This window comes from Scyliorhinus torazame, chromosome 15, assembly GCF_047496885.1.
Source record: "Scyliorhinus torazame isolate Kashiwa2021f chromosome 15, sScyTor2.1, whole genome shotgun sequence".
In the NCBI taxonomy this organism is placed as follows: domain Eukaryota; kingdom Metazoa; phylum Chordata; class Chondrichthyes; order Carcharhiniformes; family Scyliorhinidae; genus Scyliorhinus; species Scyliorhinus torazame.
In genome coordinates, this window is record NC_092721.1 from 126,638,665 (window position 1) to 126,654,717 (window position 16,053).

Consider the following 16,053-nt stretch of genomic DNA (forward strand, 5'->3'; position numbering starts at 1 on the left):
CCTGCAGATGACAGGCCACACTTCACAAACCGAAAGGGGTTCTTGATGAATGTGCAGCTGGTGTGTGACAATCGTACGCATCTGCACCTCATACCCAGGCAATGTGCACAATGCCTTCATCCTGGCACACTCAACGGTTCTTGGCTACTTCGAGGCCTTCCCCCGGCTGGGGGAGGGTTGGCTCCTGGGCAACAAGGGTTATCTGCTGCGATTGTGACTGATGATGTCTATCCAGAGGCCACAGACCGAGGCAGAGATCTGCTACAACAATGCCATACTCGGACCAGGGGCATGATCGAGCGGTGCTTCGGCATCCTGAAGATGCCGTTCAGGTGCCTGGACCACTCAGGGAGGGCTTCTAGTATCGTGCTGGGAGGGTCGCCCACATTATGGTGGCCCGCTGTGTCCCCCACAACATTGCGCAGCAGAGGGGCGACGTGCTAGAGGAGGAGAATGAAGGTCAGTCCTCATCTGACGAAGAGGATGCGGGCGAGGGGGAGGATGGGCAGAACTCTGCAATGAACTCTGGTGATCCTCACCATATGGCAACATCTGAGTCCTGCCCATGGTAGCACTTGCCACCGTCCACCTAGGTGACTCTGCTTGCGAGTGTGGTCCCATCGAATCCCTGGAGTGCTGGAGGTTTGCGGGGCGAGCACTTGTTAATAAAATTAGTAATATTCTTTATTAGTGTCACAGGTAGGCCTACATTAACACTGTAATGAAGTTACTGTGAAAATCCCCCAATAGGCACACTCTGACACCTGTCCGGGTACACACACGGAGAATTCAGAATGTCCAATTCACCTAACAAGGACATCTTTCAGAATTTGGAGCACCCAGACAAAACCCACGCTGACACTGGGAAAACATGCAGACTCCGCATAAACAGTGACCCAAGCTGGGAATCAAACAGTGCTAACCGCTGTGCTATCCTGGGCCAAGCCAACCCCCAACATTTGCCCATTCCCCAACCCCCCCCCCCCGCAGACCAGCCCACCCTCCTGACAGAGCACCGAGGCAGATAGTAACGTTGTGCACAGGAGTTTAATGTGGAAACATATATATGTACATTTGTGCCCTAATCCCTATCACTAAACTGTGCCCTGCACCCGTGCCAACTTAACTGGGCATTACAGGCCGTAACACTTCGCCGAGGTTGATCCTCAAACGGTACATCAGGAGTGGAGGCGGCCTGCTGTGATTTGCGTCCTGCGACCTGGGTCCCCTGTGGCGGCCGTCTTCTGGAGCGACCAGGCCTGGATCGGCCTGGCTGCTGCTCAGGTGGCGTGATGCTGCCCTGTTTGGCCTGCTGCTCATGTGATGCCCCTGGGACAGGAATGGGGGTGGGAGGGGGGGAGCCACCGGCATGGGCGCATCACCTCCTCCTCCCTGGGGGGACCCGATGGCCCATGGGCTACTCCAGAGTGTGCAAGTGAAGCTAACCCCTGAGGCTCCCCCACCACCTAGCGCTGCCAGTCCTGGAGGCCCACTGTCGTCTCGACCAGGGTCTGCACGCTTGTCGCCATGGTACACGGAGTGGATCACCTCCGTCTGGGACTGTGCCACATCACACTGCGACTGTGCCACCACCTTCTGGGTGGGTGCCCCATCAATCAGTGACTGCACCATCTCCCTCTTTCTGAATCTGTGCCATGTTGGCCAGCGCCTGTGCCATGCTGCCGATGCTTTCAGCCATGGCTCACTGTTACCGGGCCACATTCATGTGCTCTGCTACAATGTCCAGGTGACCCTGGCACATGGCTGCCTGTGAGAGGGCAATCCTGTCCTGCGTCTCGACACCCGCCTGCACAAATTGCCCCAGGCTTTGGACATGATGATCCATGGTTGAAACCCTCGCCCTCAAGGCTTTCACCGCGGACGCCACCTGTGCAGTATTGGCCTGGGCGGCACGCATGGCCAGCACCACCTCCTGTCCTGCATGTGGTTGGACTCCTTCAACTGAACCTGCAGGTGCTGGATGCTTGCCGACAATCCCTCACACAGTCTCTGGCTCTGCGACTGAATCATAAAAATGGGACCATCATTTCCAAAACCTGTCTGGATGGCAGCTTGTCCCTGGGGTCAACCCGCCTTCCGTCCTCTCTCTCCGGAGTTTCTATCTCCACCTGCTATACCGCATGTGTGTGGTGCGCCCCAGGAGCCTCTTCACTAACATGCCCAACTGAGGTGAGTGTGGAGACGGCTGTGATGGGAAATCTGTGTCATCCCTGGACTCGAGTTCCGGGTTGTTCTTGGATTATGGTCTATGGTTCTCGTTCAATTTCTACCACTATCAGGCAGTAAAATAGTCTTGTTATTTTTTAAAATTGTTTATTCATGGTGCGAGGGCATCAGAGCTGTGCAGCATTTATTGTCTGTCCCTAATTGCCCTCGAGGGGACAGTTAAGAGTCAATCATATTGCTGTGGGTCTGGAGCCACATATAGGCCAGACCAGGTAAGGATGGCAGATTTCCTTCCCTAAAGGGCATAATGAACGATGAGGCGAGTCAATGAAAGCAAAGTGGTATAATTTTAAAGGGGCGGCAGGAACAGAGCCCTGTGGAATTCACACACAAAAATCTTTATAAGTGGCAGGACAGGTTGTCTCCAGGGCTTTTGACGAAAGTAGATATATGGCGTCTATCTGCCTCAATGTATTCTGACCAGGCTGTGTGCCACTTCTGAACTGAATATCATCTTTTATGGCTGCAAAGGCCGATTCTTGAGTGGCAGTTCCTTCCGCAACTGGCGCAGATGAAAAGCTGGCTCGAGGTTGACTAGTGTTCTTTCCCTTCTGATGGCTCCCTCTTCCGCCATCTGGTAATTTCACATCATCTTTGCTTTTTCCACAACAGGCTCCAGACTCTCCGCTTAACAGTGACGACTTTTCGATATAGCAGTTTCCCCAGCTTCAGAACACTTATTTCCCCTGGCAATCACACAGATGAATTAAAACCCCAGAACTTTCTTCAGCTGCACCGATCTCCATGACAACATTAAAAAAAAGCAAAGTACTGCGGATGCTTGAAATCTGAAATGAAAACAAAAAAATTTGGAAAAACCCTGCGGATCTGGCAGCATCTGTGGAGAGCGAAACAGAGTTAACGTTTTAAGTCTGTATCATATGGCCCCTTTAATTTCTTTAAAGCTTCAATTAAATCATCAGATAACCATTTAAATTCCAGAGAACATAAGCCTATTCTTCTCAAAATTTAACCTTTGGAATTCAGGTATCATTCTGGTAAACCTGCCTGGCACTGCCATCAAGGCCTTTCTGAGGTGTACCCAGAATAGCTCTCAGTAACCCAGGTGCATGAAACTCAAATCTATTTGGACCTCCATTGTATCTAGCTTTTCACCATTTAGACATTACACTGTTCAATTCTTTTTAGGCCTAAAGTGTACAGTCTCACATTTGCCTACATTGAAATCCATTTGCCCTAATTTGCCCATTCACTTAATCTATTCAAATCCTCTTGTAATTTTACGGTTTCACGGATATTGCTCACATTTTATACAGGCTTATGAAAATATAACATGCCTTTCTAAGCTCTTCTGGCAGGCTTTTCAAGGCGAAGAACAGGATCTTCCTGAATTTGGTGGAGTTGCTTTGGAAAGCTCCACAAAGTAGTGAAGGAACATTTGCAATACATTCTTTCCAAGGAGGTGATGAATCATTACTACAGAAAAGCAAACCAGCATGACGGACCCAAATTATCAGTGAAGAAAGTGCTGTAAGACATAATAATACTCTTTTATTGTCACAAGTAGGCTTACATTAACACTGCAATGAAGTTACTGTGAAAATCCCCTAGTCGCCACATTCCGGCGCCTGTTCGGTTACAGAGAGGGAGAATACAGAATTCTCAGCTGGTACGGGAATTAAATCCTCGCTGCTGGCTTTGTTCTGCATCACAAACCAGCTGTCTAGCCCACTGAGCTAAACCAGCCCCATAGTGTTTGGTCTTCTATGCTTTTCAAAGGACTCCACCAAACACTTCGACTTGTCCAAACCAGGATCTTTATTGAATCACATGTGGTAAGACAGCGATCTGTTACAGAGCCAGTTATGGAGTTTTGTTGTACTCCTCTGGAACTACGCCTAGCACGACTGTTCACCTGTATGTCTTACTACCATCTCCTACAACCATCTGGTGATGGTCGGATGTGTCTCCACTTATATGAGAGTCCCTGGTCACATGACCATGGTCTTGAGACCACATGGTGTGCCTGCGCCGCCACCTGCTGGTTGGAGGTCGAACATGATCCATCTATGATGTTGCCTACAGGCATATCATTATAAGACATTCTTAAAAGGATGAGGAGTGCCAACTTCTACTCCATGGCATTGGACTGCAGTCCAGATTGAGCCATTCTGAAAAGATACCTTTTACTGCTTAACACTTTAGCATTCAGGAGCATATTGTTGGTTTCAAAACATGAATGAGTACATTAATATCCTGAGGCATGCTGGCCTACATGCCCCTTAGTGTCCATAGGTTAGATGGGGTTACAGGGATAGGACAGGGGAGTGGGCTTGGGTAAGGTGCTCTTTCACAGGGTCGGTGCAAACTTGATGGGCCGAATGGCCGCCTCCTAAGCTGTAGGGATTCCATGATTCTATTACGATCAACTCCGACCAAACATCTTCAGCTGCTTCATCAAAGTCAGAAATGTGTATTTTTGCCCAATATTCAGTCCCATGACTCCTCATATACTAAAGCAATCCCTGTCCATATGTAACAAGACATAGACAACGTTCTGGTTTGGACTGATAAGTGGCGAGTAACATTCGTGCCACGCACTTCCAGGCAATGACCATCTCCAACGAGAGAGAATCCAACCACCTCCCCTTGACAATCAATGGCATTGTTATCACTGAATCAACCGCTATCAACATCCTGGGGATTACCATTGACTAGAAACCAAATTGGATCAGCCATATAAATGTGGATACAAGAGCAAGTCAGAGGCTCTGAATTCTGTGATGTGTACCTCCTGGCTCCCCAAAACCTTTTGGCCATCTGCAAGGCATAAGCCAAGATTGTGATGAAATACTTTCAACTTGTTTAGTTGAATAAAGATACAGCATCACTCAAAAAGCTCAACACTATCCAGGACGAAGCAGCCCGTTCCACAAATATTCACTCCCTCTACCACCTATGTACAGTGCCAGCAGAGTGTACCATCTCGCTTTGACGAAGAGTCATCCAGACTCAAAACGTTAGTTCTGTTTTCTCTTTCCACAGATCCTGTCAGACCTGCTGAGATTTCCAGCATTTTCTGTTTTTGTACCATCCACAAAATACACTGCAGCAGTTCACCAAAGATTTTTCGACAGCATCTTCCATGACGCCTGCCATCTAGAAGGACAAGGATAGCCAACGCATGTTCCCCTCAAGCCACACACATTAATATGTTTATAATTATATAAAAACAGCAATCACTCATTAGGGATTGAGTAAACAGATTGTGGTTCATTTATTGAGACTAGGCTCATGATAACATGTATACGTGGATAGAAAGCTTGAAAACATCAGCAGCTGAACTTGTGTGCTCTGTGTTATATTCACCGACCAAGGTGAAACTGAGACTGTATCACATGACACACTTCTCTAGTGATGGCATGGTGCTATCCCTTAAAAGCACAATACAACATCCCCCTTCTTTTTAAAGATACTTTCCCCACCCTTACAAAGAAGTATAACTGTATGTAATATATGCTCATGTTTAGTTATCTAAACATAGGTGTACAGAACAGATGAATCTAGGAGTCTCTAAAGCATAGAGGCAATCTGATGGTATACCCAGATCTTGTTATGGTAACCTTGTCTGAAGGCTTCTTTAAGGCCACAGTAGTCTGTGGAGTTGTTATTCTTGGAGTTGTTCCTGGTTGCATTTGGGATCTAGCCCTCAATGCAATAGGGCTACACAGTGGCTGAAGAGCTGGAATGGATCTGATTCATCCTCAGTTTGCTTCATTGTTGCTCCTTTGTGTGTAATGACCTCTTAAAGCCTTAGTTCTGCACAAGTAATTGCCACATACCTTTTGTGATGTCATGGATGCGGACTTGTTATCCCAACTGTAAACGTAGCAATTTTGCACTCACATTTTTATCATTCACATTGGTCTTCATCTCTTGTAGTTTTAAAAGTTTCTGACTTCCGGGTGCGGCGATGACCAGCTAAGTCGCACGTTTCGGCAGCTCCCGGTGGAACGGACTTTTGGGCTCTTAATAGGAGCCCCAACGGCAATTTTAACGGCTAAAAACACTGTGCGGTAAACCAGAAGGGAATCCCCCCTGGACACGGATGGAAAAAGGAGAGGAAAGTGGCCGGATTGCGGTGGATCCTCTAGAGCAGCGGCCAGGAAGGCAAGCACAAAACAAGATGGCGTCGGAAGGTGGCAGTTTAATATGGGGCCCTGACCAACAAGAGTTCCTGCGGCGCTGCGTGGAAGAACTTAAAAAGGAGATGAAGAAGGAGCTGTTGGCCCCGATATTACAGGCGATTGAAGGACTAAAGGAGGAGCAAAAGACCCAGGAGCAGGAGCTTCGGGTCGTGAAGGCAAAGGCTGCTGAGAATGAGGACGAAATACAGGGCCTGGTGGTGAAGACAGAGATGCACGAGGCACAACACAAAAGGTGTGTGGAAAGGCTGGAGGTGCTGGAGAATGATGCAAGGAGGAAGAATTTAAGGATTCTTGGTCTTCCAGAAGGGGCAGACGTCGGGGCATATGTGAGCACGATGCTTCACTCGTTAATGGGATCGGAGGCCCCGACGGGCCCGTTGGAGGTGGAGGGAGCTTATCGAGTTATGGCGCGAAGACCGAGGGCTGGAGAAATTCCTCGAGCCATAGTGGTGAGATTTCTCCGATATAAGGACAGAGAGATGGCCCTCAGATGGACGAAGAAAACCCGGAGCAGTAGGTGGGAGAACGCGGTGATCCGCGTATATCAAGATTGGAGTGCGGAGGTGGCGAGAAGGAGGGCAAGCTTTAATCGGGCCAAGGCGATGCTGCACAAAAGGAAGGTTAAATTTGGAATGCTGCAGCCGGCAAGACTGTGGGTCACACATCAAGGGAAACACCACTACTTTGAAACGGCAGAAGAGGCGTGGACATTTATTGTCGAGGAGAAGCTGGAATAAGCGGGCTAGAAAAAGAACGTTTGGGACAAAGTGGTGGGGTGATTACGTGGGGTGAAGGGGGGGGAAATGGGGGAAGAGATGATTTCCCAAGTTAATCCTGCGACCCTGTAACTTTTCTCTCTTCCCCATGTCGGGGGGGAGGGAGGATGGGGAGCTGGGGGAGCCGGCCATTGGGGGCGGGACCAAATGGGCTTTGTTCCTGCGCTATGGTAATCATGGCGGGAACAGGGAAGCAGGAAGGAGGGGGCCTCGCACAGTGGGGGCCGAGGTCACGGGGGGAAGCCGAGGTCGGCCAGAGTTTGCTGACTTCTGGGAGCAACATGGGGGGTGCAATTACGCTAGAAAGGGATCTAGTGGGGGGGTGGGTTAACTGGGTTGCTGCTGCTGGGGAGAAGGGGGAGCTGGTATGGGGTGGGGTGGTCGGGGTCGGGGCGGGATGGCGCCGTTGGGGGGAGATATGGCTACGTGGGAACCGGGAGAGGATCTGGATTGAAAAAGGAGATGGCTAGTCGACAAGGGGGGGGGGGGGGGGTAAAGAGCCCCCCAACCCGGCTCATCACGTGGAATGTGAGAGGGCTGAACGGGCCGATTAAGAGGGCACGGGTACTCGCACACCTTAAAAAAACTTAAGGCAGATGTGGTTATGCTGCAGGAGACGCATCTGAAACTGATAGACCAGGTCAGACTTCGCAAAGGATGGGTGGGGCAGGTGTTTCATTCGGGGCCAAATGCAAAAAACAGGGGGGTGGCTATATTAGTGGGGAAGCGGGTAATGTTTGAGGCAAAGACCATAGTGGCGGATAGTGGGGGCAGATACGTGATGTTGAGTGGCAGATTGCAAGGGGAGGCGGTGGTTTTAGTGAACGTATATGCCCCGAACTGGGATGATGCCAATTTTATGAGGCGTATGTTGGGACGCATCCCGGACCTAGAGGCGGGAAAGTTGGTAATGGGTGGAGATTTTAATACAGTGCTGGAGCCAGGGCTGGACAGATCGAGGTCCAGGACCGGAAGGAGGCCGGCTGCAGCTAGGGTGCTCAAGGACTTTATGGAGCAGATGGGAGGAGTAGACCCCTGGAGATTTAGTAGACCTAGGAGTAAGGAGTTTTTGTTTTTCTCCTATGTCCACAAAGTCTATTCACGGATAGACTTTTTTGTTTTGGGAAGGGCACTGATCCCGAAGGTGACGGGGACGGAGTACACGGCTATAGCTATTTCGGACCACGCTCCACATTGGGTGGACCTGGAGACTAGGGGAGGAAAAAGAACAGCACCCACCCTGGAGAATGGACATGGGATTATTGGCAGATGAGGGGGTGTGTTTAAGGGTGAGGGGGTGTATTGAAAGGTACTTGGAAATCAATGACAATGGGGAGGTTCAGGTGGGAGTGGTCTGGGAGGCGTTGAAGGCTGTGGTTAGAGGGGAGCTGATATCTATCAGGGCACATAAAGGAAAGCAGGAGGGTAGGGAAAGGGAGCGGTTGTTGAAAGAACTTTTGAGGGTGGACAGACAATATGCGGAGGCACCGGAGGAGGGACTGTACAGGGAAAGGCAAAGGCTACATGTAGAATTTGACTTGTTGACTACGGGTAATGCAGAGGCACAATGGAGGAATGCACAGGGTGTACAGTACGAATATGGGGAGAAGGCGAGCAGGTTGCTGGCCCACCAACTGAGGAAAAGGGGAGCAGCGAGAGAGATAGGGGGGTGAGAGATGAGGAGGGAGAGATGGAGCGGGCAGCGGAGAGAGTGAATGGAGTGGTCAAGGCATTTTATGAAAGATTATATGAAGCTCAGCCCCCGGAAGGGAAGGAGAGAATGATGTGCTTTCTGGATCAGCTGGAATTTCCTAAGGTGGAGGAGCAGGAGAGGGCGGGACTGGAAGCACAGATTGAGATGGAGGAAGTAGTGAAAGGGATTGGAAGCATGCAGGCGGGGAAGGCCCCGGGACCAGACGGATTCCCAGTGGAATTCTATAGGAAATATATGGACTTGCTGGCCCCGCTACTGATGAGAACCTTTAATGAGACTAGGGAAAGGGGGCAGCTGCCCCCGACTATGTCAGAGGCAACGATATCACTCCTAAAGAAGGAAAAAGACCCGCTGCAATGCGGGTCCTATAGGCCCATTTCCCTCCTGAATGTGGATGCTAAGATTCTGGCCAAGGTAGTGGCAACGAGGATAGAGGATTGTGTCCTGGGGGTGGTTCATGAGGACCAAACTGAGTTTGTGAAGGGGAGACAGCTGAACACAAATATGCGGAGGCTGCTAGGGGTAATGATGATGCCCCCACCAGAGGGGGAAGCGGAGATAGTGGTGTCGATGGTGCCGAGAAAGCATTTGATAGAGTGGAGTGGGATTATTTGTGGGAGGTTCTGAGGAGATTTGGCTTTGGAGATGGGTATATCAGATGGGTACAGTTGCTGTATGGGGCTCCGATGGCGAGCGTGGTCACGAATGGACGGGGGTCTGATTATTTTCGGCTCCATGGAGGGACGAGGTAGGGATGTCCTCTGTCCCCGTTATTGTGTTCATTGGCGATTGAGCCCCTGGCCATAGCATTGAGGGGTTCCAGGAAGTGGAGGGGAGTACTCGGGGGAGGAGAAGAACACCGGGTATCTCTGTATGCGGATGATTTGTTGTTGTATGTGGCGGACCCGGAGGAGGGGATGCCAGAGATAATGCGGATACTTGGGGCGTTTGGGGATTTTTCAGGGTATAAATTGAACATGGGGAAAAGTGAGTTGTTCGTGGTGCATCCAGGGGAGCAGAGCAGGGAAATAGAGGATTTACCGTTGAGGAAGGTAACAAGGGACTTCCGGTACTTGGGGATCCAGATAGCCAAGAATTGGGGTACATTACACAGGCTTAATTTAACGCGGTTGGTGGAACAGATGGAGGAGGACTTTAAGAGATGGGACATGGTGTCCCTGTCACTGGCAGGTAGGGTGCAGGCGGTTAAAATGGTGGTCCTCCCGAGATTCCTTTTTGTGTTTCAGTGCCTCCCGGTGGTGGTCACGAAGGCTTTTTTCAAGAGAATCGAGAAGAGTATTATGAGTTTTGTGTGGGCCTGGAAGACCCCGAGAGTGAGGAGGGGATTTTTGCAGCGTAGTAGGGACAGGGGGGGGTTGGCACTACCGAGCCTAAACGACTATTACTGGGCCGCCAATGTTTCAATGGTGTGTAAGTGGATGGGAGAAGGGGAGGGAGCAGCGTGGAAGAGATTGGAGAGGGCGTCCTGCAGGGGGGACTAGCCTACAAGCAATGGTGACGGCACCGTTGCCGTTCTCACCGAAGAAATACACCACAAGCCCGGTGGTGTTGGCTACATTGAAAATTTGGGGGCAGTGGAGACGGCATAGGGGAAAGACGGGAGCCTCGGTGCGGTCCCCGATAAGAAATAACCATAGGTTTGTTCCGGGGAGAATGGATGGGGAATTTGGAGCATGGCAAAGAGCTGGGGTAGTACAATTGAGAGATCTGTTCGTAGATGGGACGTTTGCGAGTCTGGGTGCGCTGACGGAAAAATATGAGTTGCCCCAAGGGAATGCATTTTGGTATATGCAACTGAGGGCTTTCGCGAGGCAACAGGTGAGGGAATTCCCGCAGCTCCCGACGCAGGAGGTGCAGGATAGAGTGATCTCAGAGACATGGGTGGGGGATGGTAAGGTGTCGGACATATATAGGGAGATGAGGGGGAGATCATGGTGGATGAGCTGAAGGGGAAATGGGAAGAAGAGCTGGGGGAGGAGATTGAGGAGGGGCTGTGGGCTGACGCCCTACGTAGGGTAAACTCATCGTCCTCGTGTGCCAGGCTAAGCCTGCTACAATTCAAGGTTCTACACAGGGCGCATATGACTGGAGCACGGCTCAGTACATTTTTTGGGGTAGAGGATAGGTGTGGTGGATGCTCGAGAAGCCCAGCGAATCACATCCACATGTTCTGGTCATGCCCGGCACTACAGGGGTTCTGGGTGGGGGTGGCAAAGGTGCTTTCGAAGGTGGTGGGGGTCCGGGTCGAACCAAGCTGGGGGTTGGCTATATTCGGGGTTGCAGAAGAGCCGGGAGTGCAGGAGGCGAGTGAGGCTGATGTTTTGGCCTTTGCGTCCCTAGTAGCCCGGCGCAGGATATTGTTAATGTGGAAGGAAGCCAAACCCCCGGGTGTGGAGACCTGGCTAAACGACATGGCAGGGTTTATAAAGTTAGAACGGATCAAGTTCGTATTAAGGGGTTCGGCTCGAGGGTTCACCAGGCGGTGGCAACCGTTCGTCGACTACCTCACAGAAAGATAGAGGGAATGGAAAAGAAGAAGACAACAGCAGCAACCCGGGGGGGGTGGGGGGGGAGGAACCGGACGGACTCTCAGGGATGTCATTGTATATGTATAGACACTTGTTATAGGTAATGTATATTGGATTGTTGGATTGTATCTTTGGAGAGTAACTATTTTTGACAAGGCAGTTGCCACTCAGTTTTGTTTTTGTTTATATATTATTTATTTATTTGTTTAAAATTGGCCACGGTTATTTATATTGCTTTGTTGTTGTTCAATGAAAAACTATGTGCTGTTATGTTTGTCCACAAAATTTTGAATAAAATATATATATTTTTAAAAAAAGTTTCTGTCTCGTTTCTGAGAGAGTAAAACAGGTAAGATTAGATAAATTGGTACGAGCTGGCCTGCCAAACATGAGCGTGGCCAGTGATGAAATAGTTGCACTTAAAGGTGCTACTCTCATGCAACATTGCAATGTGTAGATCTTTCTTGGTCTGTCTACATTTGAGAATTGTGGGTATCTCTGAGCGAATTGTTCGTTCAGCCAGGCTGTTAGATCTAGGGTAATGAGGCAAAGAAGTAGTGTGATCGATATTCCACTTCTCACATATATCCTGAAATGGCTTACCAATAAATTGCAGATCATTTTAAAGTAATGATCTCTACAAACACACAAATAAACTGAAAACAGCACTTCGTGTCCCTGACAGTTGTGCATGATGTACTGTTCCATTGTTGAATAATAGGGAGCTTGGTAAAGTAGTTAACAATGAAGTCATTGGCTGTGAAACAGCTTGGGTGTGATTTTAGACCAAGGAGGGTAGGAACTTTATGCTGAATAAATGGTGCTTTATGCTGACTTGCCATATGCCCTTGATGTGCCTCGCACTTCATTTAAAAAAATTTTTATTCAGGCATTTATGATTTTCTAACAATAAACGATACAAATACAAATGTAAACATAGTTCAGTGCGTAACCCTTCCCTCCATCTCCCACTGTTCCCGCCTACTCTAAACACAAAATAGCCTAATTTCCCCCCCCCCCCCGCCTTATTGAATCTGCTGACAGTTTAGTTTTCTCTGAAGGAGTCGATAAACGGCTGCCACCTCTGAAAAAACCCTAATGTTGATCCTCTCAGGGCAAACTTAATTTTCTCAAGAAACCCAGCCATGTCGCTAACCCAAACCCCTGATTTCGGGGCTTTGAGTCCCTCCACACTAGCATTATCCGTCTCCGAGCTACCAAGGAGGCAAAGGCCAAAACGTCAGCCTCTCTTGCCCCCTGCACTCCAGGGTCTTCCGACACTCCAAAAATCGCCACCTCTGGACTCGGCTCCACCCTCGTTTTTAGCACGGTGGACATGACAATCGCAAATCCCTGCCAGTATCCCCTAAGCTTTGGGCATGCTCAAAACATGTATACATGGTTTGCGGGTCCGCCCGCACACCTCACACACACACACACACAGGTGCTGAGCCTGGCACAAGATGAGGACGTGTTGACTCTGCTCAGAGCATCCTCCCACTGACCCGCCTCTACCTCCCCCTCCCAGCTCATCTTCCCATTTACGCTTCAGCTCACCTCTCCGAGTTTCCTCCCACTCCATAAGTTCTTTATAGATTTCCGAAACCTTCCCCTCCCCCGTTCTAGAAACTACCTTGTCCTGTATTCCCTATGGCGGTAGAAGCGGAAAGGTCGAAACCTGCCTTCGCACAAAATCCCTAATCTGCAGATATTGAAACCCATTCCCTCCCGGCAATTCAAACTCCTCCTCCCAATCCTCTAAACATGGAAAGCTCCCATCAATAAATAGATCCCCCAGCATCTCAATCCTTGCTCTCTGCCACCTCCGAAAACCCCCATCCAGCCTCCCTGGGACAAACCGGTGGTTGCCACAAATTGGAGCCCACACCAACGCTCCCTCCACTCCCATATGCTTCCGCCACTGCCCCAAACTCATGCCTCGCACTTCTTGATGACAACTTCAATGCCATTGTTCATACCCAGCCAGTAGACTGTCACTCTTGCAAGTGTTCTTGTCCAATTTATCCATGTGTGTGTGATGAAGCTGTTGAAGAATATCACATGGCAAAGTATGATGGCCTGTCTGCCTTTAAAAATTACTCCCCACGAGATACGTAGTTCGTCTTGATGAGGTCAAAATGATCTCCTGTGTTCGTGGCCATGCCAAATTTAATCAGACCATCCTTCATTGATGATTTTCCACAGTTTCTATCGTTTGGAATCTTTTGCCATTTCTTCTTGTAACTGTTGACATTTGCAGTGTGCAAAATGTATCAGATCGATTTGAAGAACATCTTTCAATGTCAATAAAGTCAACTTGTAGATCCAAGGATATATCTTTTGTTTTTCTTGGGTTAGGCAAATCTGCTACGTGTATCCAATGTTACCATAAAGTTACCTGGCTTGTACCTATGCTCATAACCTTGAATATTTATCAAGAGATGTTGCAATCCTGGCTGGTTTGTAATATTTTACAGATGTATCAGAATATTCATAAGAACACACGCAGTACATCCAGTTATTTCTATTGAATTATAATTAGCATTTTAAAAATTATTTTGAATTCATGCTTAATTTTATGAATCACAGAAGAATTTAATTACATATCATTAGGGGAGGTAGTGGCTATTGTTACTGGACTAATAATCCAGAGACCCAGGGTAATGCTCTGGGGAGCTGGGTTTGAATCCCACCAGGACAGATGGTGGAATTTGAATTCAATGTTTTAAAATCTGCAATTAAATGTCTAATGATGACTGTGAAACTATTGTCAAATGTTGTAAAAACACATCTGGTTCACTAATTCCTTTAGGGAAGGAAATCTGTCATCCTTACCTGGTCTGGTCTGCATGTGACTCCAGACCCACAGCAATTTTGTTGACTCTTAAATGCCCTCAGGGATGGACAATAAATGCTGACCCAGCCAGTGACAACCACATCCCATGAACAAATGAAAGAAACAGAACAAGGACATGGCGCTTAATGGAAGCAGATGATTTAGTTCAAATGGTCAACTTTTAATTTATTATTAAAGGGGGGTAAAAGAAGAAACACCTTTTGCAGTTTTACACAATAGGAAATTTTCAATCGAAAAACTCCAAAATCATTGCATCCTAAAAGAATTTAAGTAGGGGGGAATGAAATAAGGAACATATTGCATCACTGTAAGCGTCTTTGTTTTTGTACAGGATATTTGCAGCATTTCCTCCAGGCATGCAGCAGTGAGACCTGGTTCCGTACTTGTTCCGTGCTTCTGAGAAACTCTAAACTAGAGATGCAAATACTCGAGAAACTGAGCATCATCCTACAGAAACTCTCTAAAATAAAGTACGAAACATTACTTCTTGCTGAATTGACTGAAATGTTGCCAGTCTATAAAGTATAATTAAAATAATTAATGAGTAATATTGTATAATTTAACTTGAATTTTATTTATAACATTTATTATTCTTCAGTGTGCTTGTGATATCTAGCACTAACATTTAAAACTACTTCGCACAAAATGAATTAGTTCCAGAATGGCACGGTGGTTTAGTGGTTAACACTGCTGCCTCACCCCACAACCCGAATAGATGTGCGGGGAAGGAGAATTTGCCCTTAATTGGAAAAAAAAAAGAATTGGGTACTCTAAATTGGGGAAAAAAAATGAATTAGTTCTTGGACCCCCATTTGTGTGGAAGGGTTTGGGCACCTTATCTTCCAATTTTTTACCCGTTATTTAAGGTTTTCATTATTTTAAACATGAAGCTTGCTATAATATTTAACATTTTGTCTGATTTAAGATGCCACTAAACCACATTATGTGCATGTTACCTAAAGTGCACACAATTCATTTTTTATAGAATTTGTTTTTTTTAATCAAATGCATTGAAGCTGAGGCAAACAATTGAAGTATTTGAGATTAATCTTCTGGTCCAGATTATGAGTCGAAGAACGGATGTCAAATGAACCTCATAAACCAAAAACAATGGAAAAGCAAAACAAACTTGCTTGTCCTTGCCTTTAGAAAACTAGTTTCGCTCTTTTTAAAACACCAATTTCTATCAATGTCAGCTTAGATTTTTCAGCAGTAAACTTAGTCTGATAATGAGGACCAGCCCAAAAGTTTGTTGTCTAAACCCTCAATTATAAAATGTAATTCTATTGAACAGAGAAAATTAATAAAATGTGTACTTTCTTTACAGGAGTAATAAGAAACTATTTGAATTGTTCACCATCCACATCTTGATTCAAGAGCTACACAGGACTACGGATCCAGAGCATACATTCCTGGCTATCAACCTGCAGTCCATTCTGTTCAATCTAGGCATAACTAAATTCACTGCTTTGGCCAGTAGTCCGGGCAACAGCCATTCAAATCAGTAAATATTTATCCATTTAGACTAAAACATTCTGCTGTTTTTTGTATTTTAACTATTACTGATGATTTTCCGGGTCTAATTTATCAATAATCCACAGACCTTATCCTTCACTACATTTGACAAAATACTGTTTTAATGTATACATTTTTAAGTGAATCCAATCAATTGGAAAAATTAGATTGCTTCAGAAAGTGGAAACCTTACCTTTAAGCTATTGGGGTACAGCCCCTATACATC

At 47.4% G+C, this 16,053-nt stretch overlaps 1 protein-coding gene across 3 annotated transcripts in view; it reads left to right on the plus strand.

Moving 5' to 3' along the window:
* The window catches only part of LOC140391804 (coiled-coil domain-containing protein 138-like), a 183,847-nt gene extending 168,004 nt beyond the window's left edge, over nucleotides 1–15,843 (plus strand). For all 3 annotated transcript variants that reach the window (XM_072476701.1, XM_072476703.1, XM_072476702.1), the window contains 2 exons: nucleotides 14,644–14,782; nucleotides 15,640–15,843. In XM_072476701.1, the coding sequence (XP_072332802.1) occupies nucleotides 14,644–14,782; nucleotides 15,640–15,820 (320 nt within the window). In that variant the 3' untranslated portion in view covers nucleotides 15,821–15,843. The remainder of the gene's footprint in view (nucleotides 1–14,643; nucleotides 14,783–15,639) is intronic.
* The last annotated feature ends 210 nt before the right edge of the window (nucleotides 15,844–16,053 follow it).